General features: G+C 49.5%; 1 protein-coding gene across 1 annotated transcript in view; it reads left to right on the top strand.

Annotated features, from left to right (window-relative positions):
* The window catches only part of LHX4 (LIM homeobox 4), a 43,306-nt gene that overhangs the window by 5,525 nt on the left and 10,432 nt on the right, over positions 1 to 27,349 (top strand). The window contains exon 2 of the mRNA XM_029229860.1: positions 12,451 to 12,622. Within this exon, the coding sequence (XP_029085693.1) occupies positions 12,451 to 12,622 (172 nt within the window). The remainder of the gene's footprint in view (positions 1 to 12,450; positions 12,623 to 27,349) is intronic.

The raw sequence follows: 27,349 nt of genomic DNA, 5'->3' as shown, positions 1-27,349 counted from the left end.
TCCGTGACTTTTTAACCCTTAGAAAGCTGTTCTCACATTTTGGGAGCGGCTCCTCCGGCACAGAGCCTGGAGGCAGCTGGCGGGTCCCTGCGCTGCGCGCGCCCTGCCCGCCTTCTCTTCTGGGCTCCCAGCGCTCAGCGGAACTTGAAGAGCGCTTGAAATGTGGCAGGCTCAAGAGAGACGAGGTCTGTACCTGCGCAGCCGTTGTTGTAAATTAAATTCGACATGGGGAGGGAATTGGTAACACTGTGTGCCCGGGGAGAAATGGAGCGGGTCGCGGGTTGTACCCACCATCCTACAGAGGAAGCCGCGGCTGGCCTGGCACTCAGCGCAGGCTTCACTCTTTGGGGCTCAGCGGTTGGCTTCATCACGGATGAAAGCTTTTTTTTTTTTTAAAGAAGACAGGGCGAATGTCTTTTAAAGGATTCTGAAGGGTGAAACTAATCAGGAAGAAGAATTACTAGCAAAACCCCGGGCGGGATGAAACCAGGAGCGGCGGAAGTTAAAGGAAGGAGTACCAAAGCTAGTTGTACCTCCCTCTTGACACGCCGAAAACAAAGCGGGGTTAAGACAAGAATGTAGGCTGAACGCTCTGGGGATTAGAGCGACGTGAGTCCTCAAGACGTCTTGGGGACCGCCTACGCGACCAAATACCAGGGTCGATTTTTAAAAAATCGAGTCCTAGAGGTGAGGTGGGGGTCGAGGCAGGCGGGAAACCGGCAAGGCAATGGTTTTCCATTGAGTAGACAAAACACAGCCCACAGGGGCGTCTTGGATTTTGAACAGTGACCTGATGACCCCGCTGACCAGGTGTAGACAGCCTCAAGTCCTAAATATTTCCATTGTCCTAACACTTCCCTTTTGCCTCGGATTTTAGTGTCCTTTCACTCTGTGCTACAGTCAATTAGTGATTACTTAGCACCGCATTAGCAGACAGAACCCAGAGAGACTCAGGCGCTGGGAGGGCTGCAGCGGAGGAAGGGGAGGGAGACAGTCATACCTGCAGTCATCCAGATTGGGAAATTAGTTAACAGGGACTCACCTTTCTTTCTATCACGTTGTTAAGGAATCTCCTTCGAGCCTCTTGATTTAGTCAGTAATGGTGGATATCTTGTGGTTTTCCCTGGGAAACTAATCTTCTCCAAATTAAGGAGTTGTGGAGGGGGAGGGTTGGTGGAGTTGGATGGAGGGACCTTGTGCCATTAGGGAAATTTATCAGGATTCGGGCTGAGAAGCTTTGGAATGCAGAGAGACTTGGAACCAGTTTAGCTGCTGAGTGGACGCAAGGAGTCATCTTACCCACTTTGGGAAACCTAAGGTTGGAGACAGACTGAAACAGCAGTTTGCTATGGCAGCGCCAGATGCATTACTGTATATAGATTGCTGGGTTCCGAGATGGCTGGGGGTGGGGCTTACTTTTGTAATGGTTTTCCGCCTTTCCTCCCTTCCTGGAATGCGTTGTTAACAATGCCTGTAACCCAAATGTGAGCGAACAGGGTCTACTGTTTTTAGTAAAATTCCATCGTGGCTTGAATATCTGTATTCCTTCTCTCTCTCTTCTTCCTTTATCCCTTCCTTCCTCTGTCTCTTCCTTCTTTCCTTTGTGAGATCTTTGCGGGGAGGAGCATGGGTTTGTGCAGGAATTCTGAGCACCGGGGTGCCATTGGGGGTTGAGTGCCCAGCAAGCTACAGAGAGGTGAGATCCATCTCTCTCACTGTGTTCCCAGGAGGCCTGGGAGGGAAGAGCAGTTTCTGGGTCCAGAACCAGAAGCAGCCCTGGAGCTGGGCTATTGTTTGCTGTAGGAAGAAAACCTCACATGCCGCTGTGAGGTTTTACCTGTTTTAGTCCTCAGTTTTACGGAACCCTGATCAAAATGGAACACAGATCAACCATTCTGAGGCACTGCAGTTGGGGGTAGGTGGACAGGTTGGGGTTTAATTGGCAAAATTGAAATTGATTCTCCCTTGGAGAATGTACTTTGGGTTAACTGTGTTAGTGGCGGACTGGAAAATCATCTTGGGAGGCAACTCCTAACCCCTGTTGTTATTTTGGTGGATTTCTTTTCTCAGATCGCCCCACTCCCCTTCCCTCTGTCAATCTGGGTCTAGTCACACATGTTTTACTGCGGCATCTCACGCCCAAATGCCTTTAAAGTATAATTTGTTTTCATTATAATGTTAGGGGGTTAAGGGATTGGTTCTGGGAATAGCTTAATAGAGAGAAAACTTGCGGCCAAATTAATTGAAAGTTTCTTCTTATGAGGGACCGGTTGCCAAACATATGGAATATTGCCACAGAATGAGACATCAGAAAAATACGTTGTGGAGATTTAGCAATGATTAAATGTGAAAAATGGAGTGGAAATAGATGTGTACGGCATTTCCATAGACTGTCATGGATTTGTTTAATGTGATTTTTCTGTTTTATTTGCAAATACTGAGAATATTCAATATCCTACTGAAGATTACTAATTCTGTGTCAGTATATAATCTAGAAGATAATTCTATACCTGCAAATATATGTTTACATTTCTTATTTTATTGACTATGGGACTCCTCCTATTAAAATGTTATTCAGATTCAGCCTTAAAATGGTAACATCAAAATTGTCTCCAGGATACTTTTGAATTTGATCTTTTATTGAAGAGGTTACTATATTTTGAGCTAAGCAGAAGAACAAAGGAGATTTTCAAAGGGTCGTCAAACCACCAAATGAAACAAATAGGACCCGCGGTGGGAAGGCTTCTGGAGGAGAAATGGAGGGAAAATAGAACGTTAGGCGTGATCATTTCTGATATGAAAAGGATTTTCTGACTTCTTCCTAGTTGTGAGTCATTTGTCAAGACAAATTAGAAAACAAACTAGAAATTAGATAAGATGTAGACTGAAGTATTTTCAAAGTATGTAAGTGAATAGAATTATATTAGAGAATATAATTTACCTTAAATGTGATATCAGTGTTTTTGTTTGTTTGTTTGTTGTTTGTTTTACTTTTCCCAATATTTTTGTGGCTGGCCCAGATTACTACTATATTTAATGCTGCCATCACCATCACAAAGTTCAATAAACCTTTTATCCTTAAGTTTAAAAGAATTAATATTGGAATTTTATGCTTCAGCTGTGTTGTTTATGAGATTATTCTTACTAGGTTATTGAGATCCCTTAAGAGAAAGTTAATGAAAACATTTTGGAAAATTATGTTATGGGCTCTTCAAGATACATTGGTTTAGAATAAGGGAACATATAAATAAGGAAACCCTAAACTGTTCAGTAAAAATGGAGTGTCTTTAATAGGGAAAGAGCAAATAACGAGCCAGGAGGGGGAAAAAAACCAGACACATCTAGTTATGATTTGTCATATAAACTGCATCCTTGGTCTCAGTCCTCTGTTCCTTCAGCCACAGTTAGCAGGTGATTTAAAAGGGGAGTTGTGACCAGAAAACAGGATTTTATTGTCAATGGTGATGGCAGTGACTTTGATTTGGAAAGTTTTATTTTTAAAATATGTATCGAATAACAGAACTTTTAATTAATTTAATTTAACTGTACCTCTGTTATAATTCTTTGATTTGGATATTCCAGAACTTAGGTATGAGTTTAGGCAGGCCTGGTGTCATACTTATGTCCTGTGGCTTTATGTTGACACACTTTAGAATTAGTCATTCCCAGACGAAATCAAGGAGCCCCCACTGAGATTATTTTCCCAACCCGCCTTTTCAAAACCATCTTCCTTCTTACTCAGAGAACCTTAGGTAACAGAGCAGCATTGTCTGCCGTTAATTTTTCTCCCCCTTCTATGTGGGGAAGGACTAGAGAATTCCAAGAAAAACATTTGCATAATATTTCATTTATATGTGTGTTTCCTTAAAGCCCCATTTGGCTTTTTTTGTAGTCAGTAAAAATAACTTAACAAATAAATAAAATTGTGTCGTTTTGGAAACATACATTGGCCAAATGTTATTTAAGACAGAGTTCAAAAAAACTACTTACCAGCGAAAGGATTTGGGATGAAACCCACCAGACAGGGGTGGCTTTGGTGAACACAGTTGGAAACCTTGGTCTTCAGTCAGCCCCAGAATCTATCCCAGAGAAAAAGAGGGTTCCAGCCCTAGTTTGGCCCCCAACTGTGTACCCTAAGGGAAACCCTTTTAACTGTAGATTAGAGGTTCACTTTTCTCAGGATCTCTAGGAGGAGTAAATGAGCTTGCAGATTTGCAAGTACTTGACAAAGTTCAAAGTGCTGGTAAACTTAAAGAGGAAGATCATGGTTCCGTTTTGCAGAGGGAGTCACCCTCCGTGGGCTGGAGTGCTCCTGGGTGTCTTAAGGGGATGGCTAAGCCGATAGGGAGCATTGTGGGGTCTGCAAACGGGGAACCCTGGAAGCATCTCCCCTGGACCAGCTCCCTATCCAGAAAGAAGCAAGGAAAACCTTTTCCTGGGCACTAGGCTGTCAAGCCAAATTGTTTGTGAAACAAAAAGAAGAACTCTATTTGTCCAAAAGGCAGTGAAAAAGCAATGTCTTGCAGGATTCCAAAGCGGCCCATCAAAGTCCAAATTTTACAAAATATTAATCTGTTCTGAACACTATTCCGACCAGTACAGAATACCTGTCTTTAAAATATTACAGTATTCACTTGCATTATGAGCCCAGTGGAAATATATGAAATTCTAAACCACTTTCCCAGAAAGGTACACTTTCTTAAATACATTTTAGAAGTCATCGTCAAGTATGTTGGTTCTAGTTTTAGTCTCTTTAGTGGAAAAAAATGTTTTTCCTCACGTTGTTCATCTTCTGTGACCAAAGAGACAGAAAGCACACTTTTTCAAAGAATTAAAATCGATCAGACAAACACAAACCATTTCTGAAATGTTTCATGGTGGCCCCTGGTTCCTTGAGAGCAGTTTCTTGGAAATGAAGAAACATTGAGTGGGGAATAAAAATGCACAATACTTATTCTATATCACCAGAGGGCTGAGGGCAATTTGATCTACCACAGACCACATCAGACCTTTGATCTCTTCCACTTCCCAGCTTTCTGAAACTTCACTAACGGAGGAATTTGGGGATTTAAAACAGAGTCCATTGTTTGATGGGCCACTCTGAAAAACAAGCCCCTTGTACCTCCACTAGGGCACTCAGGTGATTTGAGGGCTGGGCATCACGTTGTGTATTTTATAAGCTTCCTTGATGAAGAAATAGGTTATGGCTACAGGCAAAGGGTTTTTAGTTATTTCATATCAAATAAGAAATAGTCACTTCACCATTGGGCATTTAGATGTCTCTAAGAAAAATACTAGAAGCCTCAAATGTTAATATGAACTCGGCCCTTTCTTACCTGAATACATTACAGCAAAAGTGAAGTGAGGTCAGGTAGTTGGTGGTCCTAACCGCCCCACTCTCACCATTCACATGTGGGGAGGGGACCAAGGTCTGGCAAATTTGCCCTCATTCTATGGAAGAGAGAATCTGACAGATTTCTTTATTCCAAAAAGACTGAATCTTGTAATGTTGCATTATGTGCTGTTCATACTCTGGGATAATGTTGATTAGAAAGGGTTGTACATTTTCCAGATGCTTTAGAACTAGGGGTGTGGAGGAGAGTTTTGAGTGTTTTGGAGGGGGCGGTGGGGGAAATTATATTGGGAAATAAAGAAGCATGAAATAATTTTGATACACTTTAAATATATAAATCCATCTTGCTGTTGGCTGGTCAGGAAAAGGGAGAAGGGAGCTGGCCATTGAGCTTGGACAAATGTATTATGGGGCTAAGGGTCTTATACTCATTAACTGATATGATCACACAACACCACAACCCCAGAGACTGGTGTTATTATCTCCATTTTACAGATAAGAAAATTGAGGCTCAAAGAGGTTAAGCAATTTGTCCAAAATCACATACATGGTAGAATCAGAATCTCAGAATCTGGCCTGGGATTTATTGTAAACGATTTGGCAGACCTAAAAATTTGAAGATCTAAACTCTTAACAGAACTGAAAACTTTCAAATTCCCTCAATAGTTTTCCCAAAAGGTCTTTGAGCAAAATTTTCTAGTTCCCCCTAGTTTTCTATTTTATTCACTGCCCACTCTCCCCACCGCTCCAGAGTTGGACAGCTCCCTCATTTCGGAGGTGGCTTCCTTTCCATAGACACAGCTTGACTTCAGAAGAATTGGCTTTTTCCTGGAATCACAATGCCTTAGCCCTTGTATCAGGATATGTGTGTGCATGTGTGAGTGTGTGTTAGTATCTGTGGTATATGTGTGTGTACATATGAGTATGTGTGTGTGCTAAATATGCATGTCTCAGTATATGTGAATATGTGCAGGTGCGTTTGTGTCTAAGTGAATGTGGTATGTGTGGGTGCCTTTGTCTATGTATGTGTATGTCTCAGTGTATCTCTATTTGTGATTATGTTTTCCTCTGTGTGTCTGAGTGTATATGTGATTATGTCTGTGTTGTGTCTTTGTGTATGTTGTAAGTATGTGTGAATGTGTGTACATCTGACTTGTGTCTGTGTGAGTGTGTGTGATGGTGTCTGCTTGGATAGCTGTGTACACACAGCTGTTCTCCCTGTGGGCTTAGGTCTGTGCCTTGGGCCGTGTCTCTCCTGGGTGCTGGTGGATGGCCCTGCAGATGGGAATGTATTGTACTGTGTGGTCCAGCATCTCCACAGATTCCTTGTCTCGTCAAGGGATGTTGCTGTCTTTTCATGCCTGGGTTTACCCTCTGCAGAGCCCCAGCAGAGAGCATCACCACAGAACACTTTCCTGCAGATAAGATAAAAATTTTCATTTTAAATGAAACGACTCCTTGGATCAGGAACTGAGTTTATAGATCAAATGCTGTCTTAGTGAGTGCAAGGATCTGCTTAAACTCCAGTTTTTAAAGTAAAATTTCGTGATATCAAATACTGCATGAATAAGTTGAGTTTACTAGGGATTTGGAAATTTTGGTTACGACTTTATTTCTCTTAGGAAACCTATATAACTTCTGTCCTGTTCAGACTCTAAATTATTTTTTAAAAAATCATAATTTATTGTAGGTTAAAAAAAGATTTGTTTTGTTGCTCTTTAAAATTTTCTAGCTCGTTCATATTTCACACATTTATTTCATCTAAATAATTGCATGGAGCACCGTCTCCTAAAGTGTGGGGTTGAGTTCACAGGTCCCCACCCCCTCACAGGAAGGGATGAATCTGAACTTGACAGACGCCATCAACAAGCTGGCACTTTGCAGCTGGGTGGAGTCAATCAGCCGGACAGGGGTTCCCACTCCCAGCCCTCCTTGGGCATTAGGTGTCTGTCCCCTACAACACATGCATACTCTGTCCAAAGGATGGAAATCTGTCCCTCAGACATTTCCATTTGCCTAATTGTTGGGGAGCACCAGAGGCCAGTGGGTCATCTACTCCTGTCACTGCACACAGAGCAGCTTTGAGCCACCTCCATTTACCCTCCATAAAGTGACAGGGTAGAACCAGCCAGGTGGGGTGATGTCTCAGACCCTCCAGCTCTGGGGTTGGGTGAGCCCATCTTGCACACAGGCCCAGTTGAAATCCTGGTTCCCCCGTTGTGGGACCTTGGACACTTTGCCTGATCTCTCCCAGGCTCAGTTTCCTCATCTGTAAATTGGGGATAATAACACCTCCCTCACCAAGTTGTGCGGATTGAGAAAGCATACATTTAGGACCTGGCACAGTTTATAACAGGCTCTTGTTGCCTGGTTTTACTATTACTATAGGTATATTGTGGGTCTCTTAAACCATTTCTACATTATCTCTGTTTTAAAGAATGCTCTCTCTCTCAAAATCTACAGTGGAATACAGTGGGAAAGGTTTTGTTTTCTTTTAACTTAAAAAGCACCCTTAGCATGTCCCTTACATTTTTGCCAGACTCAAGGACCCCCAGTTGGGTCCCAGGGCCTCTCTCTGAGAACCCCTAGTTTGGGCAGCCCAGCCTGTCCCTGCCGGACACATCCCCAGCAAGCTGGAGGTCGAAAGAAATGGCTGTCTGCTGCTTTTAGTGTTGTTCCTAAATGTGATGTTGCCTCAGCTTCCAAGCCTCTAAAACTCCCCAGCCCGCCCTTCCCGCATACATTAGCCTTAATGTATTCTCTCTTGGATACTCATCATATTAAGGCTCCCGGTAGATACCTTGCTCGAAATAAATTTTACGGGCATGCATCCTCGCCCTCATCCCCATGCATTTGTGGCCAGGAGGAGAACTATAACCGCTTTCCTCGGAGGCCAAACAACTATTAGGTGGGAATTGGCGGCCCTCTGGCCCGGGGAGAGGGCGGGGTGCAGGGAAGGAGCGGGCTCGCGCGCCCCGAGGGTCGTCCCCAGACCCCAACCCCCAACCGTCGGGCTCTCCAGGGGTTCATTTGCCCCCGCTGGCCGGCTGCCTGGCTCCTGGGACAAAGACATCCCTAGCGGGTCGTGTCACCGGGGCCTATGGTCCACGGCGACACACAGGTCGGGCCGGGCACTCTCGGCTCCGGGGGGCAAAGGTTCCTGCAGCTCGGCACCCGCCCGTCGGCACACCTCTTCCCTGAGCCAGAGGGCTTCTCGTTAGGGCTTCCTTCCCCTCCTTTTCGAAAAAGATGCCTGAGCAATCTTCCTCCACACCTCCTTCCTCAAGCCCCTGGCTCCGCAGCTGCCACAGCTCCGAACGCGAATTCCTGCAGGGGAGACCCACACCCTTTCCCGCTTAATGGCCAGGTTTACCTGTGTTGTCTCCACCGCTTGCCCAGGCTGGACTTGTCATACCACAGCAGCTCCAGGTTATCCTCCCCTCATTCCCTAGAGTCTCACCTCTTCTTTCCCAACCTCCAGCTGGTAAGGGCCCTGCTCTTGGAACCCTCCCTGGCCGCTCCAGGGATGCCAGTCCCTGATGGTCCCTGGAGAGAGGCAGGCGTGTGGTTGAACGGGCACCTGCCTGGAGGTGCCAAGCACGCCTCCCCCCCAACCATGGCATAGTTGCTGTGTGATGTGGGCCCTCTCTGAACCTCCGTGGGGGGATCTTGACATCTTTGCGGAGATTCTCGGTGGGAGTTCAATGAGGTCAAGCCCAGGATCGTGGGCCCCTAACTTTCCTTACTCTCAGTCCAGCGGCACCACCTCGAGCACCTGGTTACTGCAGTTATCTTATCTCCTAATAATAGCAAACCTTTACTGAGCACCTACTGTATACCAAGTCCCATCCTACGTATATGGATTCATTTACCTTGACATCAATTCTACCAGGTACTATTGTTATCATCACCCCACTTTTACAGGTGAGAAAACTGAGGCAGAGAGAGGCAAAGTAATTTGTTCAATCTTAGAAAGCGGAGCCAGGACACAAAATTAGGTAGTCTGGTTTCAGAATCCGTGGTCTTCATCTGTGTCCTACCTAGCCCTTCTTATTTGATGGAAATTCGTGTAGCTGTCATGTGTTTAGCACTTTTCTGGGACTCCTTGGTAAGTACTTATTGGTTGAACAATTTCTTTGCCAAGGAGGAAATGTTTTGAGATAAAAAGAAAGTCCCATCTGAACTGGGACAGGTACCAAGTGTCCAGGGCTACACGTATCTGGTAGTTTTCATGGGGCATTTTGGTCTGAGAATCAGGTCAAAGGGCAAGGAATCTAGTGAGTATGACTTTCGGGCAAATGGTGGTGGCTGCCAAGACCATGAAGGAAACAAGCTGTGCTGGGGTTTAATTGGGTCCAAGATAGACAATTGTGTGTACAGGGCTAATGATGACAGTTAATGAATGTCCCAACAGTGTGTCTGTAAGTTTTAGATACAGATGACTTAATACTTGAGAAGGCTTTCTCTCTACATAGGTTTAGATGTGCTTAAAATTTCCCCCTAATGCTTTGAGACTAATTCCCTATTTCAACACTTTAAAATTATATCACAACCAACAAACTTGTTATGAATCAAGAAACACTAGATTCACGAAATCTCACGAGAGATTTGGTTTTAGTACTTTTGTTGACATTTTGGGGTGTGCAGGAAAAACTAGTGAAGAACTGTTTCAAGTGAGCTTCTTAGAGAGGATTTGATCAGTAATTTATTTGGTGAAAAATATCTGTGGAGTTACTCTTGCGTGCCAGACATTTTGTAGGCACGGATGATACAAAACTGAGAAAGAAATGCTGTTCCTGTTCCTTGAGGATCTCACCTTCTGATGGGAAAGATGGTGTGTAAAAAAAACAATTAGCAAAAATGCTATTTATAATAGAGGTGAGAAACCCCAGGGTTACCAGTCTTATGACATGCTATATCATGAGGCTACCATAGGAGGCCAAATGCTTGCACTTTTATGTTTTTGTTCTTAACATTTGTTACCTTCCCTTTTTTGAGGAAAAGGACCAGGGAAGATGGCTAGAGATGCTAGCACTATTTGTTCATCCAGCTGTGAAAGCCTGACCATTTTGAAACTAATTCAGTGACTCAAAATACTATCAACCCCCTGAGCAATCCCTTGGTAGAGATGGGATGGCAGAGAAACAGACCTTGGATAGGAAGTCACCCAGCACAGGAACAGGGTGTGGTAGTGGTTCAGGTTCAGTTGCAGACAACAGAATCCATTTTCACTATTTAAGTGGAGAGTGATCAGTTACCAGATATGTAGTAGATGACTTTTAACTCAGTGGAGCCAGTTCTGGACCAAGCTGCTGGGAATAACTCCCAGCCCCCAGAATGTTGTTGCTTCTGCCATGATTGCTCAGGACATTAAAGCCAGAGAACCCTGTAGCCTCTGCCGTGATCCACACCGGCATAGTGGGAGCCTGCCTCTTGGCAGGCTCCATTCAATTCGGTTCTGAATTCAAGTCTCTTCTAAGTTCACCTGATTGGCAGACTCTAAATCACTTTCGGAACCCAAGCTGCAAGGGAATCTGGAAAAGCAGTTTCTAGTTTTCCTGTCTGCAGTACATGAAGGCATATTAGTTGAGTATGTTGATTGAGTTAATCGATGGTATCTTTTGCATTTCATTAAAATGCTGAGATTCTCTCTCAGGAGACTCTCTCAAAATACTGAGATTCTCCAATGGACAAAGGATTAATCTCCAAAATATATAAAGAGCTCATGTAGCTCAATATTAAAAAAACAAACAACCCAATCCAAAAATGAGCAGAAGACCTAAATAGACATTTCTCCAAAGAAGACATACAGATGGACAAGAGGCACATGAAAAGCTGCTCAACATCACTAATCATTAGAGAAATGTAAATCAAAACTACAATGAGGTATCACCTCACACCAGTTAGAATGGGCATCATCAGAAAATCTACAATCAACAAATGCTGGAGAGGGTGTGGAGAAAAGGGAACCCTCTCGCACTGTTGGTGGGAATGTAAATTGATACAGGCATTATGGAGAACAGTATGGAGGTTCCTTAGAAAACTAAAAATAGAATTACCATATGACCCAGCAATCCCACTACTGGGCATATACCCTGAGAAAACCATAATTCAAAAAGACACATACACCCTAATGTTCATTGCAGCACTGTTTACAATAGCCAGGTCATGGAAGCAACCTAAATGCCCATCAACAGACGAATGGATAAAGAAGATGTGGCACATATACACAATGGAATATTATTCAGCCATAAAAAGGAACGAAATTGGGTCATTTGTAGAGACGTAGATGGATCTAGAGACTGTAATACAGAGTGAAGTAAGTCAGAAAGGAAAAAACAAATATCGTATATTAACGCATATATGTGGAACCTAGAGAAATGGTACAGAGGAACCGGTTTGCAGGGCAGAAATTGAGACACAGATGTAGAGAACAAATGTATGGACACCAAGGGGGGTGGTGTGATGAACTGAGCGATTGGGATTGACATGTATACACTGATGTGTATAAAATTGATGACTAATAACCTGCTGTATAAAAAAATAAATAAAATTAAATTTAAAAAAATACTGAGATTCTCTCTCCAGGAATACCTTCAGGTATGGACTTTGGTCACTACCCACCCCCAACATATCGTTTGCTTTTTATGCCAGATGACCTCTCAGTCCATGCTCAGGCAGGGCTTACTTTAGAGGCTGAGGTTTTTAGCACAGATTCTACCCAGTAGTGAAAATGTCATGGAAATAAAGGTGAATGTTATTGGGTCTTCCTGGCCATTGGCTGTGGAATTGCAGCTGGCAAAAGTGGAGTTAGCTGATGCTGCTAACCTTGTGGTGCTCTTAGAAACAGGCAACCGCTTTGGGTCAAAGCCACCCAAAGCCAGGCCAGCAAAGCATGGATTGGATTTCAGTCCCAACCTACTCCTTTGACCAGGCACCTTTGTGCAGTGTACAACCTGTACAACTGTATGTGGCAGACCTGAGGGTTTGGCTTATGTCCTTTCCCAAAACAAGCAGAATGAGAAGGCATCCAAACAGCACCTGGTTAGTGGTGCCGTACAGAAGTCTTACATTGCCTCTCTCTCCTCTCTCCACAGAGATCCCCCAGTGTGCTGGCTGCAACCAGCATATCCTGGACAAGTTCATCCTGAAGGTCCTGGACAGACACTGGCACAGCTCCTGCCTCAAGTGTGCAGACTGCCAGATGCAGCTAGCTGACAGGTGCTTCTCCAGGGCCGGGAGCGTCTACTGCAAGGAGGACTTCTTCAAGTAAGTCAGAGCTGGGGGCTGCACCTTGCTCTCCTTGCCCTGATCTAACTGCCTCCCCCCATGCAGTGAGGGGGAAGCTCTCGGTAAGGCAGAGTGGGGAGGGCGGGGGTCCACCCTGGGTGGGGTGGGTGAATCCTGGTGCTGAGAGGCTGTTCCTCATTGAGGGCCCCCTTTTGATCACCGGCCCCATCACCCCCTGAGGCCCAGAATCTCGGCCTCACTTGAGCTCTGCAAGGGCCATGGGTGGGGAGCCAGCAGGAGGCAAGAGCCAGACTTCTCCAGGGTGGCTGACAAGGGATCCCTGCAAATCCTAGAACGAGTTGCTCTTTCTGTCTTGGTGAGTTGGTGCCTCAGGGCACTTGGCTGTATCATTCCTGCAGCTTTCAAAGTGGTACTTTGAATTTTGTGCCCCAAATCTAGAGGCATCTCTATGGTTGCTCCTAGGGTCTCAGAGAAGTGTTGCTCCTGGTAGGGGTTGAGCCAGGCTCAGACAGTGTCATCAACTTCAATGGAAATATGACAAAGAGACAGTTTTGTGTGACGATTTAGAGCCCAGACCCTGCCTGGGTTTGAACTCACTTATTAGCAGTGTGCTCTTGGGCAAGTTATTTAACTTCTCTGTGTCTCAGTTTGCTTATCTGTAAAATGGGGCTGATAATAATAGGGTTGTTAGTTTTGAATGAGTCAACATGTGTAAATTCCTTAGGATACTTGCCTGATACATGCGTATTAGCTCTTAAGACTGTCCTTGATTTTTCATTCTGGGGTTGGGTCCATCAGAAACAAATCATGTTGGAACTTTAGGTCAAAGTGAGGGAATCTCCTAGAATTTATTTTCCATGGCGTTTAGTCTGAGACTTCTCTCCAAGAATTTATTACCTGAGGCACTTAGGCTGATGCCTCAAATGACGTGGGCCAGCTGTTAACAGCAAAGCCAAGAGCAGGAGGTGGGGGGTGTCTGCCAGCGACACAGAGCCCAGTGTGGGTGGCCCATGGGGTGCGTGGAGTGTGGTGGGACTGCCGGGAGGCTCGCCAGCACCGGGACACACTGGGCACAAATGAACAAGCCCCGGAGAGATGGTGTGCATCCTTCAGAGGATGTGTTTTCTGGAGACAGGGAGGAGAAATAGGGAGAAGTGCCAGTCCTGATACAGAACATGATTTCTCACAAATCCTCCCCAAGGTTTAACTGCGGGGAATAAGTGAGTTGAATTTCTGATTCTCAAATTTGGTTAGTCCAATATGAATCAAAAAGCATTTTAAAGATGATCTTGGTAACCACAGGGGCTGCCTCCATGGCTTGTGTTCAGAAGGTAGCACTCATTGTCACCATCACACTTTGGTCAAATAAGCACTGCTCTCTCCTTGGGAGTGCGTGTGTGTGTGTGTGCATGTCTGAGCTCCCTGAGGGTGGGGCAGTAGCTAGCACAGGCATACCCAATGAATCCTTGATGGTTCCAGTTGAGAGATGGGCCTCTGCTTCTTCCTCTAAGTCTTTTCTGTGGACTGTTCCCCTTTCTCCCAATCTTCCTTTTGCTCTCCCCACCTCTGACCCTCGCCCTGTTGCCTTTATTTTGGCATTTACGTGGTTCCGTCCCCTCTACCCACATCCTTTCTCAGCAGCACGTTTGCCTCTGCCTTCCTCCCTCATGGATGCCGTGGCCAAGCATCATGGCAGCTCTTATGGGCCCCTGGATGGGACGAGTGTCATCGTGCATGGGGGGAGGAGGGCAGGAGGAAGTAGGTGGGTGGACCTGGCCGTCGGGGTTTGCTGAGCTGTCCCTGCTTCCAGGGCCAGCGCATCATCCTCCTATTTGGAAATCCTCAGCTCCAGGATAGGTGCTGAGATGTCCCTGGGTCAGAATTCTGGCTGGGGTTCAGGCAAGACCTGTCAGGACCACGGACCTAGGGCTCTGTCATCAGAGAAGCTCCTTTGAGCCCCGGCCTTGCCCTAGGGCCCTATCTGATGTTTGGACCTCAACCGGCTGCCTCCGGGTGGGGGAAAGGGAGATGGCAGCAGCTGAAGTGTAGATTTGGGTTTGGGAGAAGTAATGGTAAGGACAGAGGATCGCTCTAGACCCGGGAGGAGCCCAGGGTATGGGCTAAGGAGGGATTAGCACAGGCCTGTGAGCCGTTAGCCCAAGACCAGAAATACAAGTGACAATTACTCACCCAGGCCGTTGCCCTGGGCCCCTGTCTCCATGGCCTTGCTTATCAGTAATGTCCCTATTCATCTCCCCACCCCTTGCTGCCCACACACCTCCCCACCAGACCAGCGTCCCCCCCACAGCTCAGCTCCTGACACCCCGACCCCAGCTCCTTCGGCAGGGCCCCCTCTGCCTACAGAATATCCCAGAAGCACTGTGCCGTCAGAGCCTTCCACCCTGTGCCCAGCCCCCCATCCAGCTCACTGCTTTCCTTGGGTGCCCGATGTCCCCAGCAAGATGCCCCATTTCCCAGCTATTTCATCGTCCAGGGATGAGGTCCACCCTCTCAGGGTCTCCCCATCCTTCCATGACGGTGAGTCCAGCCCCTCAGTGGCCTGGCCACCTTGCCCCCTTGTCTCTCCCGATGACTCAGCACGAGCTGCTTGCTTTGCTCATTCCTCACGCACCTGTTTGATCTTCCCCGTTGGCTTGAGGAAAGGCTTATGAGTCACTCATTTTTCTGTCTTCCCCACGCACCTGGCCCTGAGCCTTGCCCACAGGCCATCACTGGGTTTGACGCAACAGAGAGTAGATTACATAGTGAATTCACAACGCACCGTGGGGACCAGTTTCTTCTGTACCTGGCTTGGCGTCCTGCGAGTCACAGAGGCCCAGGATGCCTCCGTTATTTAGCCCCAGTTCTCCTTCCACAGGATTGCTCTGCTTCCTAAAGTAGCCCACTCTCAGGACTGGATCCTCTTGTAAAGCAGGGGAGCTGGCCACATATTCAGTGCTGAAACCAGGTCATTACCTCTGTGATGGGGCTGCTGGGTGGAGAGAAATTTTAAACTGAAGTGATTCTCCCCACTGCCAATGGAGGGGCAATCAGACACGAAGATCGGGCACCTCCGAAGCCCTATAGGGAGGCCACATGGATTTACAGGCAGTCAGGCCTCACCCAGCTTTTGGGGACCATGGCTGTTTGGTACAGGAAGGCATATCTGCAGTACGGTGTGGTATAGCAAGTCACAGTCCTTGGTGAGGACAGAGAGGGAGAATTGTCTACGGTCAGAGCGGCCTCGCCTCCCATCCACAGGGGTCTTGGGACCTGCTGCCCACTTGGGGCTCAGGCTGTGATTTGGTCACAGAATGCGTGGGTCTGCTCCTCATTACAGCTCATTAAAGGTTACCAGGCACCTGCCTTCAGAGGGCACATGTGCAGAGGGACACTGGGAGCAGAGAGAACAAGAGGCGGGTCAGGAGGGGAGGGCAGTCCCAGGCAGCCCCGGTCCCTCCCTCATCTCACACCAGGCTGCAGGCGTCACCACCAACAGCCTCGAGAGAGGGCCAGCAGGTGCCGTGCACTTGGATTTGCCTGTCACTTGTGCCCGTGGCACTTGGAAGATGCCTGGTCAGAGGCATCTTGTCTATGCTCCTTGAAGTAAAAGAGAAAAAGAAAAAAGAAAAAGCAGTGTCCTTTTATGATATCTGCCCCAAAGCCCGGCTCGGAGGCAGAAGGCAGGATTCATTGACCTCACCGATCAACACTGTGGTTCTAAGTTCCAGGATCAATATTTTAAATCTCTTTGCCTATAACAAGGGGCAGGGCCACTGCTTTGCACAATTCCAGGGGCATCTTTTATTCTGTGTGAAGCTTTGTGACTCAAGACTGTAATGTGAGGAGTGCCCCGCTGGAGGTGTGTAATACCCCAAAAGTGGGGGAGGGGGACAGAGGAAAGCTGGAGGTTGGCTCCCACTAGCTTCCAGCCTGTGAGACATGGTCATACTGGTGACTGGCAGCAGAGGGCGATGTTGGTGTGTGCACAGGCAGAAAGAAGTACTGTCGGAAGGTTGCACTCTGTAGTTGTTATGTTGTTTGAAGGGCGGGGGCTGTTAAACTCTGTCTTGCTCAGTAACATTAGCTGATTTTTGCTGTTGTTTGTTGTTTTGACTCTTGGGTCCTTGGATTCCCTTCTCCAAAGGAAATAACATTCTGGGGCCTGAGAGCAGAGGCTTAGTTGACTCATACAGCGTGCTTCTAAGATTATTACAATTTGAATCGCAAGCCAGGGGGCCAACAACTCCTTGGGTTGCATTTGCTGAGCAGGTCTTTTCTGGACTGTGCACCCAGCATGTGGAGGATCCCTGGCTCCTTGCAAAAGGACTAGAGCCTGGGGAGAGCAGGGGTCTGGGATTTGGTCTTCCGGGTCCCCCTTTTCATCACTGATTTGGTCCTGGGATGAGCCTGGCAGCTCCCTTACTCTGAGGCGTGGTGAAAACAGGTTTTCTGCTCCAGGAACTGGTTCAAGTGCTGGGGTCCTTAGGCAAGTTCCTTAACATCTCTGAGCTCCAGTGTCCTCTGCAGGAAAAATGGGAGCGCTAACGGTGGCTGCTTTAGAAGACCTGGTACACAGTAGCATTTCGCAAAGGGGAGTTATTTTATCAGTGGAGTGGTCTGGTGAACCCAAACGGAGCTTGACCGAATTCCTGTCCTGTGTTTTACAAGCTGTTTGTCAGCAAACAAGTGACTAGGCCTTCCTGAAAACCTCATTCCCTTATCTGTTAAGAGGTGACATTCTAACCCACAGAGTTGCTATGAAATGCAACTCTGTGGGTTAGAATGTCACCTCTTAACAGATAAGGGAACGAGGTTTTGGAACGTGCGGGCTCAGCGGCCATGGCTCACGGGTCCAGCCGCTCCGCGGCATGTGGGATCTTCCCGGACCGGGGCACGAACCCGCGTCCCCTGCATCGGCAGGCGGACTCTCAACCACTGCGCCACCAATGGAAGAAGATAGTGTGTAAACTGTGTCTAGCACTGCTGGGTGCTTCATGCTAGGTGCTGTATATCTGGGTTTCTGGCCCTGGATGTGTTCACTTGACCTGCGGCCATGGAGGGCCAGCTGGCAGAGTTGTCCCTCGGGCTGGGCCTGAGCTGACCTCTCCTGCCCGCTGCTCCCTCCAGCTTTGAGACCTTCCCACTGAGATGACTTTTAAAGGCCTAGAACTCCTCAGATGGAGGCGGGGGTAGCCTGGCAGGTGGAGAGGGTACATGGCAGTGGGCCGGTGACAAAGATGCCATGCCAATTTACATGAAGACTTGAGAAACAAACCAGTGATTATTATAATATGAAAACAAACAGCTATAGAATCAAAGAAAGGGCAAGAGTCCGTGTATGTTTTTAAGGCAAAGCACAGCCTTTAAGAACATCCCAGGCTTGAGGGGAGCTTCAAGCCACGCCCTGGCCGCCAGGTGTGTGTGCTGGCATCTGCCTGCCAGAGGGGGCCGTGGGGAAGAGTCGGAGGCGTTCTGGGGTGACTGCCGCTCCGGGGGCTCCTATCTAAAGCTTCATGCTTCTCTGGGGGTGTCTCCCTGCCCCTGAGGCCCTCACCTGCCTGACACTGCGGGGACCCAGCGGGATGGAGGGGTGCTGCGCCGTTGTCACTGGGGAGCTGTGTCCCCTCCCCCAGCCGGTCAGTCTCCAGGCGGCTGTCAGCTAAGGGCAGGTAAGCGGTGTCCCTGGGAGCCCAGGAGCTGCTGATTTATCCCCGCAGTTCAGAACAGCCTGTTTCAGCTCTGGCTCGCTCTGAGTTTGGCCCAGCTGCAGGGTAGTTTTGCTGGCTCTGGCCAGGTCTTTGTTAGTGACCTTGGGCCAGTCACTCCGGTGACCAGGGCCTCTATTCCTCAGCTGGGCAGACGCCCACAGGACATCGGGCAATATGGGCCTGATGGGCTGATAAGGGCCCAGAAACCTCTCTCCGAGGTGGACGTTGAAGAGGGACCAGGCGCTGGCTTTGAATCCAGGCTCAGTGTGAATTGGGGGCATTAGACCTCTCTGAGCCTCACTCTCCCATCTCGAAAAAGGGATGGGAATAAAAATGTCTACTTTTCACAAGTTACTATGAGGACTGAGTCAAATGAAGTGTTCGGTAGCCATCATTATTGGCAGCTATTCCTATTAAGGCCGTGATGGCATATCTATGTAGGGAGGAGAAGAAAAGAGAAAAGGAGGGTCCTGGGGCAGAGGCTACAAAAGGCCTTGGGCCAGACAGGGGTCCTGGGGAGGGAGGTGGGGCCTGTCCAGTGGCAATGGCAGGTCAGGTGATTGGAACAACTGTCCACCTCTTGGTGTGCGGAGCTGCCGTGAGTCTTCCCCACAGGAGACCATCCCTCCCTGTGTGGTCCAGAGCTCTGTGGCAGTGACCGCAGCCCTCAGCCTTCGCTTCCCACAGCTGGGTTCCCAACTCTGGCGGGAGGGTCCCGCCTGTGCTTGTGTGGCCGCCTCTAGCTAGCTTGTACTCTGTTGCCCCAGGAAGAGGCCACTTGAGTTCTGGGGTTGGTTGTGGTCCAATCTGGGGCCAGGTTCTTGCTGAGCCACTTGTTATTTTTGATAACCACACACCTGTTAGGACATACACACACACACACACACACACACACACACACTCTAGCAAAATGTGCTTGAAGAACTCACAAGGGGAGGGTCTCTTTGACGTGTGACTTTCCATAATTTCCGAATAGTTTATAGTCTAATTCCCTCACTAAGCAAATTAAACCTCTTAAGGTAACGATCAGATGGTCCAGATAGTAGCTGTGCACGTGGACATTTGTAAGATTCAAGCACTGGTGGGACCAGGCCCATAGTCATTTGCAAAGGCCTGTAATCAAGGCAGAAGCAATTACTTAGCTGAGCAGTTCCCCCTGGGACCTGAGGCGGTATATCAGGCAGTGATGAGTCCACGGATTATCTGTCTGCCTGCCCCGGAGGCCTCCCGTTCAGTGGTGCCTGCCCCCCCTCCCAGAGCCCAGGCTCTCAGTGAAGGCCTCCTGACATCTCTGGAACCTGCATACTCGAGACCTTTCTGCCTTGGGAGAATCTGTTTGGAACCAAATAGTTGCAAATCAGCCTGGGAGTCAGATGGCATCTGGGCTGTGGGAACATGGTCCCCAGGCAAAGAGGGATGGGGTGACATGGGAATGGGAGATGGGGGCAGCTTAAAACACACCAGCTGGCAGCAGCAAGTCCCGTTCTCTTAATCACTGGGGCTCAACCTCCTCCCTCCTTTACTTCCCACCCCCAGCCATTCAGGTACCGAGACACGGGGTCCCACCTCCAAAGGGCCTCTCTTTCCATTCCCACTGCCTCTCTCCTCTCTCCTCTCTCCGTCCCCTGTCACCACACCTCTGCACCGCTGGAAGCTTTTCTAATCGGCTGTCCTTCCCCTCTCGATCCCCTCTCTGCCAGTCTATGCCTTCCTGCTGCAGCCCATCTTTGGCCACGTTGCCCCCATGGCTCCTGAATCTCCCGAGCCCAGTGCTCAGGAACCCGTGGCCTGGCTCCACCACATCTCCTGCTGTTTCTCTGGCCGAGGTCACACGAAGGTCCAGAGAGAGCCAGTCTCTGACTTGCCGATCTGGCTCCTGGGGTCCGTTGGTGCCCCTGGAAGCGCCGCTTTCAGAGAAGCCACAGACCAGCCTTGGACCCTGCGGCGGGCATCATGGGTCCATGCAGCGGGCTGGCCGGGGGTATGGTGGGAGGGGGTGGGATGGGGCCTCTGTCCCCGAACGTCCATCCTGCTGCCTGTCCCCGTGTCTGCCGCACCACTGTTGAGAGTGGGTCCTTAGGTCTTGAAGGGCTCAAGAGTCAATAAGCAAGCTGCAGACGCTGCGAGAGGGCCAAGAGCGTCCACTACGCAGGGTTTCTCAAAGAGTGGTCCATGCCACAGCTGTACTGGGGTCATCCGTGTGGGGCTTGTTAAAAGTGTGGGTTCTGGGCCCAGAATCAGGAGTCTGGGGTGGCTTTTCTGCTTCTAAGCAAACATCCCAGGTGGCACTTCTGCACAGGGTAATTTGGTGACAGCTGGGCTAACACCTTGGCAGAGAAGAATTAGTCTGGAGTAAGGAGAGCCGATTAGGTGCCTAGAGGAGAGGAGTGGGAAGGAGGGACGATGTTGTTGGGCCAGCTGGCAGCCTGTCCCATCTGTGAAAAGGGAATAATAATAGCTACCGATAAGGGCTGTTGTGCGCTTTCAATGAAATAGCTCACGTGAAATCCCCTGGTGCCTACTGACTGCTTAATGCATGTTCACAAAAATTAGGAGAGATGGGCTGCACTCTCGTAGAAGAGGGTCAGATCCTACACGTCCCATGGCCTCTTGGGAAGCAAATCTCCCCCCAGCAGGGAAAGCGGGGAAGGATGGCTGGGGGAAGGGAGAGTTGTGCTGTAGACCTTTTTCTGCCACTAACTGGGCTGTGTGATCTTGGGCAAGCCCCTGACCCTCTCTGGGCTTCCCCAGTTTGCTTCTGTGTTAAATGAGGAGGTTGGACTACGTCACTGGTTCTAAAGCTTTTCCCGTTGTATTCATCTCAAAGTAATATTGAATGCTTGTTGAAAAGAAAAACATTATATTAAAAACAAAAAGCAGAGCCTGAGGGGCAGTTCTGGTGGGCCTGGGAGCTTTATGTGTGAGTATGTGTATGGGGGAGCTGTGTCTGTATTCTCTAAGGCTCTAACATTCTCCGGTGTCAGGCCTTCTCCAAATATGGCCCCCGTTTATGTCTGGAGAAGGCTGACCGTTCTGGGGCAGAACTCTGTGTGCCGTGACACGGCTGTGGTGGTGATATATGTTGGAAATATTGGTACATACAGTAACAGTAAATATCAGTGACTTACCTGTCAAGTATGGTGATAGATAAAAGAAATACATGGAGGGAAGTGTCAACTGGAAAAAAAATATACGGCCGGCAGTAAATCACCACCAAGCAATTAAAGCATAAAATTAAGTTGTGTGGTATTTTCTTTCCTCGGGACAGTGCACCGCACTGTGGCAGCTCCCACACATGGGAGGCTGGCGTGGGCCCGGGCTGGCTTCCACTGACTGCTCTCAACGGCGCAGAGAAAGGAAGAACATTGGGTTCAAATCCCAGCTCCACGGTCTATGGCTGTGAGGCCCCTGGCACGTTTCTTACCCTCTCTGAACTTGTTTCCTCATCTACAAATGGGGGAATTGTGCATTAATGCATACCATAGGAGTGGGTCATTCACTACGTATGACCAAATAGTCACTGAACACATATCCCGGGCCAGGCACTGCTCCAGGCGCTGGGTCCACTGGTGAACCAAATAGATCCAGCCCCACTGTCACGGAGCTCGCCTTCTAGAGAGGGGAAAAGACAATACGATAAACAAACGAAATGCACAGTACATCCATGGGAGATGAGTGCTTTAGAGAAGGGAAAGGAAGTGCTGGGGTGGGGTGCAGGAGAGGTGGTTAAGGACTGCCCCCTGAGAAGGATACATCTGAGGGGTGACCTGTAGAAAATGCAGGAGTGAGCCATGTAGATATCTGGGGAAAGAGCTCTGAGCCTAGGAAGCAGGCCGGATTGTGCAGGATTGTAGAGGCCAGTTAGGGGACTTTGGCTTTTACTCTGAGTGAGAGGGGAGCCCCTGGAAGGTTTTGAGCAGGGGAGTGAGATGGTCCGACTCAGGGTCACTGTGTGGAGGATAGATGGTGGGGGCAAGGGCTGCAGCCAGGGGATGCTTTAGGGGAGCTGTGGGCAAGGGGAGAGGGTGGCCTCAGCTGGGGAGGCAGTGGTGGAGACGGCGAGGGGTGGTCCAGTTCTTGGCATAACTTTGAGTGGTGCCAATGAGATTTGCTGACAGATCAGATGCGGGTGTCCGAGGCTGTCGGCCTGAGCAACTGAAGGAATGAAATCACCCTTCTCTGAGATGGGGAAGGTCACTGGAGGAACAGAAACATTTGCAATAGATGTTTGTTTGAGCAAACATCTGGTTGCCCATGAAATTAGGGTTAAGATTGGCTTTTCAATTCCTGCAAAATGTGCTGTTGGGATTTTGATAGGAATTGCATTAAATCTATAAATCCCTTTGAATAGTATTGCCATATTAACAATATGAAGTTTTTAAAGCCATGAACATAGAACATCTTTCCATTTGTCTTGGTCTTTTAAAATTTCTTTCAGAAATATTTTGTAGTTTTTAGTGTGCACGTCTTGCACCTGTTTGGTTAAATTTATCCTAAAATATTTGATTCTTTTTGATTCTTTTTGATGCTATTGCAAATGTTCCTGTTCCTGAGGAACAGATGCTGGGATCTGCATCTGGATCAGGAGTTTGGTCTTGGGCGTCCAAGTCAAGATGCTGAGGACGTCATGGGATGTACCCGTCTGGAGTTGGGTGGGGAGGTCTGGGCTTGGAGGTGGAAGTAGAATCCCCAGGGGTGTAGGGGGGGACAGAGAAGAGGTGTGGGAGGTGGAGGAGGGGCTGTCCGAGGAAGGAGCAGACCCAGGAGAGTCGGGTCCTGAGGCCAAGTGAGCGCAGCGTTCTAAGGAAGAGGGATGGCCGATGTGGTAGAAGGTCAGGGAAGATTAGACCTGACCACTGGACTCAGCAATGCCGGGGCCACGCTGACCTGGTCAAGTGCAGTTGGGGTTGATTTGTCGGTGGCACCTTGACTGGAGCGTGTATTATTCAGGGTTTTCCACAGAAATGCAACCAACAGGGTGTGTGTGGGGTGTGTGTGGGGTGTGTGTGTGTGTGTGTGTAAAGAGATTTAATTTAAGGATTGGCTCACATGATTTTGGAGGCTGAGAAGCCCCAAGATCTGCAGTCAGCAGGCTGGAGACCCAGGAGAGTTGATGGTGTAAGTCCCAATCCAAAAGATGGCAGTCTCAAGACCCAGGAAGGGCCAGCATTTCAGTTCGAGTCTAAAGGCAGGAAAAGACCGATGTCCCAGCTCCCGGCAGTCAGGCAAGGGGAGTTCACTCTCACGCTTGGGAGGGCCAGCCTTTCTGTTCTCTTCAGATCTTCGCCTGATTGGGTGAGGCCCATCGCATTGAGGAGGGCAATCTGCCTTACTCCGTCGCTGATTCAGATGTTAATCTGTCCAAAACCGCTTCCAGACACACCCAGGAAAATGTTTGAGCAAACATCTGGTTGCCCATGAAATTAACCATCGGAGTGGATTCAAGAGAAGACTGAGAGCGGGGGGCATTAGAGACCCTGCCTAGAGACCCGTCTTCTGAGGGATTTTGCTCCAAGGGGAGTAGAGAAAGGGCTGGTAGATGCAAGGAGGTGTAGGGTCAAGAGAGGTTTTATTTTTTTAAGTGGCGGAACTATTGATAATAGCATGCTGTCCGCTGCTGGGTAGATGTGGTAGAGAGGGGAAGTTAATGATGTGGGTGGCAAGGGGGCCAGTTGCTGGGTGAATGATCTTATTAGGCAGGAAGGAGCGGACTCTGCGTCCAGGCGGGCGGTCGGCCTTGACCAGGAGCACAGCCGAGTCAGCTGCAGGAAGCCGAGAGACCTGGGCAAGTGGCGGCGGGGCGGGGGTGGGGTGTGTGTGGACGGGACAGTGGGAGTGCCTGGCAGGCCTTTGCTTAGAGCTCCGTTTTTCTCCTGGAAATAGGAGGCCGGGCCGCCAGCTGAGACGGAGGATGAGGGGCCTGAGAGAGAGAAGGTATGGGAAGGTGGGGGGGCTAATGCACTAGGGAAGTACCCTGTGCTTTCCCGGCCCCTCTTGAGGTCCAGAGCCTGAGTTTAAGGGGAGGCCGGTCAGGGAGGTGGTAGGTTTCCCTCGGCACTGTCAGACGCCCGGTGCTGCATGGAGGAAGCAGAAGACCGAGAGCGGGGCGCGGGTTCGGGGTGTGGGCGCGAGAGGGATTCCTAAGGTGGACCACGGAGTCTTTGCTGGGTAAGGGGAGGATGTGAGGCCACGAGGGGAGGGAGGGGCAGTGAGAGGGGCCGGGTTGCAGGGCTGTGGGCATCAGGCTGCTGCGGGGACTGAGCTGGAAGGACAGGACGGTGCAAAGGTTGGAAGTTATTCCTGGAGGCACCGCAGTTCCTGGTGACACGGTCCGGGGCGGACCATGGGCATGAGTGGCTGAGGAACGGGGGAGGCCATGCCTTTCAGGAGAAGAGGTCAAGGAAACGAGAGGGCAGGGGCAGGAGGGACTCTGGGGACACTGACGCCACTGAGAATTACGGCAGCAGGGACGGTGAGAGCGACAGTGAGCCAGGAGGGAAACTCGCCCCGGGGTGGGGCGTGGGCCTGGGTGACAATGACTGCCCCGGGGAGGTAGCAGTGTAGCCTGAGGGCCAGTTGCGAGGATCAAATGAGGTTATGTACCACGCGCGAGCACATGGCAGGTGCTTGGTAAACGGGAGCTGCTCTTTAATCGTGTTGGTGACCAGAATATGATACCTGGCCTGATGGTAGGTCAGAACTTAAAATCAGGAATGTGCTGGAACATCTGCGGTGTAGGATTTACATGCACTTGTTTCTAGAAGATGTGGTGCCTGCCAGGCCTGCCTGTTGCCCTTCCTGCAGTATCCAGACACCCTGAAGTGGACAGCGGGCCAGGCAGGCCTGTCGAGAGCAGCTGGGGTGGACAGATGAATGGGCAGAGGGAACTCAGGCTGAGCACGGGAGCAGAGGGGGAGGCCAAGGACACAGGCCTGGCCCTGTTCCCAGGGTCGGGGACAGCCCCTGAATGTCAGCCATGACGTCTGGTGCATTTCCAGAAGCGCAGGCCCCTCACGCCTGAGCTACAGGTGCAGGAAGGTGTGGATAGGACCAGTTGGTGTGTTGAGGTGAACGCTGCGGGGGAAGGCTCTTGGGGCAGCCCCGCATCGCAGGCCTGGGAGCTGCATGCTCGGCGGCTCAGAGCAGCTGGGGATGCTTGAGGGGCACAGGGCCCCTGGAATCCACTTCCAGTCCAGAGTAGAGACACCACGGCTGGCTGCTCCGTGATGTTTGCTGCCTTTGATGCCCACCGTGCGCCAGCTGTGCTGTCAGAAGCACTGAGTTCAAATCCTGGTCTTTTTACTCTTCGCCTGTGTGAGCTGAGGCCAGCACCTCCCCCATCTGAGCCTCAGTTTCTCATTTGTCAGAAGGCATCATAATCCCCGCCTTCCAGGTTGGGCACTCAGGAGACATCTGTGGAATGAGTGCAATGATGAGAGCAAAGTGGGGTGGAAAGTTTATGTTTTCGTAAACTTCGGGCCTCATTTCACCGGGGGTGTTCAGTTCCCTTCTTAGGAGAGCCTTTGCCGGGAGCTGCAGTTATTATGGTGAGTGCTAACCCTTCCCCTCCTGCTTCGGACACGTGCTTGAAGGAGCAGTTCGTGTACGCATTCCTCCCTGTGTGCATTCGTTCACTCCTTCGGTGGGTCTTTGTGGCTTGCCTGCTGCTCGTTGGGCAGAGATAAGAGCATTGCCAGTGACGTTGCTCTGAGAAGGAAGTAACGTTAGCCATTAGCAAGTCCTCTCTTGTGTTTTCTTTGTCTTTTGGATCAGCTCCAGCTGCTTTCCCTGGGGAGACCGGCCGTCCCTGAAGGCCTAGCGGGCAGGGCTGACCAGAGAGAGATTGTCCTTCTGGTGAGCAAGGCCAGTGCAGTTTGCACCCGAGTGGGCAGGGCCCTGCACACGGTAGGGGCTCAGCGATAGGACGAAGGGAATGCTGACTAGAAAATTCCTTGGAAGCCTCTTCCTTGGCCAGTGTCCTGCTCGGCCCCCGCCCCCAGCATCCTGCAGATTTGGTCAGGTTGGTTAGACTATTGGTTCTGTGTAGCAGCCAGGTTCACAGTTTTACCTGGTTTTGGACCCGGGAGTTTTAGCCGCGGTCATCTCATTATTGCTTGTCACAGAACAAGTTGTGTAGCCTCTCCAGGCCGTGGCTGCCTCACCTGTGACTCTGGCTGGTCTGAGATCTGGACACTCAGGACAGTGTCGTCATCACATCTGCAGCCCCACAGGACGGCGCCTTATTCTGGGCCCGCTGGCTCTGACCAGAAGTTGGGGTGGGGAGCCCCTCAGGACGGGGCCATGCTGGGAGAGCCCTGTGGGCCCAGGGGGTGCACGCAGTCCCCTCGATGAGGGTCCCGCTGGCCGTGCTCCAGGGGAGAGGGGTAATAAGGGGCAACTTCCACTTACCATTGGTATAAATCCCACAATCAGGAAAATTGCTAAAAAACACCGGTGGGAAAGTCCATTTATTTTTCATTTTTCTTGTGCACTTGCCACCCTCACGCATGAATCACTGTCGGTATGTAGATTAAATTTATACCCTCGTTATCTTTCATGTCTCTGGGGCTCTGGTGTCAACTAGGTTTCTGGTTACGGAAAGCCACAGCCTGCATTTTAGTGGGGAGAGGATGTGGCCCTGCCTGTGGGCGGGGCCGCTGCAGGGTCTCCATTCTGTTCTGGAGTCTGCTCAGCCCTCCTCCTACCCCCCCCGGCCCCCCACCCCACCCCCGGTCTCCACCCCGTGACTCGGCCACAAAATAGGACTTGCTTTTTGGAACACTCTAGTTCTTCTCTGGAGCTGCTTCTGCTCCAGCCTTTGCAGCAAAGGATTTGGACGCTTGGGTTTCGGTGGTTTGTTTGGGAGGGTTTTGCAGTGAGCAGGATTGTTTCATTTTGAACACCTGCTTTGTGAATTGGCCTGGACTGGATAGCAAACTACAGGCAATTTGAAAACACACTCTAGTAACACATATACAGGCTTCCTTACACACACACACACACACACACACACACACACACACACACACACACA

The sequence above is a fragment of the Monodon monoceros genome, unplaced genomic scaffold (assembly GCF_005190385.1).
Source record: "Monodon monoceros isolate NGI ecotype Baffin Bay Population unplaced genomic scaffold, NGI_Narwhal_1 Super_Scaffold_18, whole genome shotgun sequence".
Taxonomy (NCBI): Eukaryota; Metazoa; Chordata; class Mammalia; order Artiodactyla; family Monodontidae; genus Monodon; species Monodon monoceros.
The sequence above is the reverse complement of the archived record's forward strand: the minus strand, read 5'-3'. Positions and strand labels throughout refer to the sequence as shown.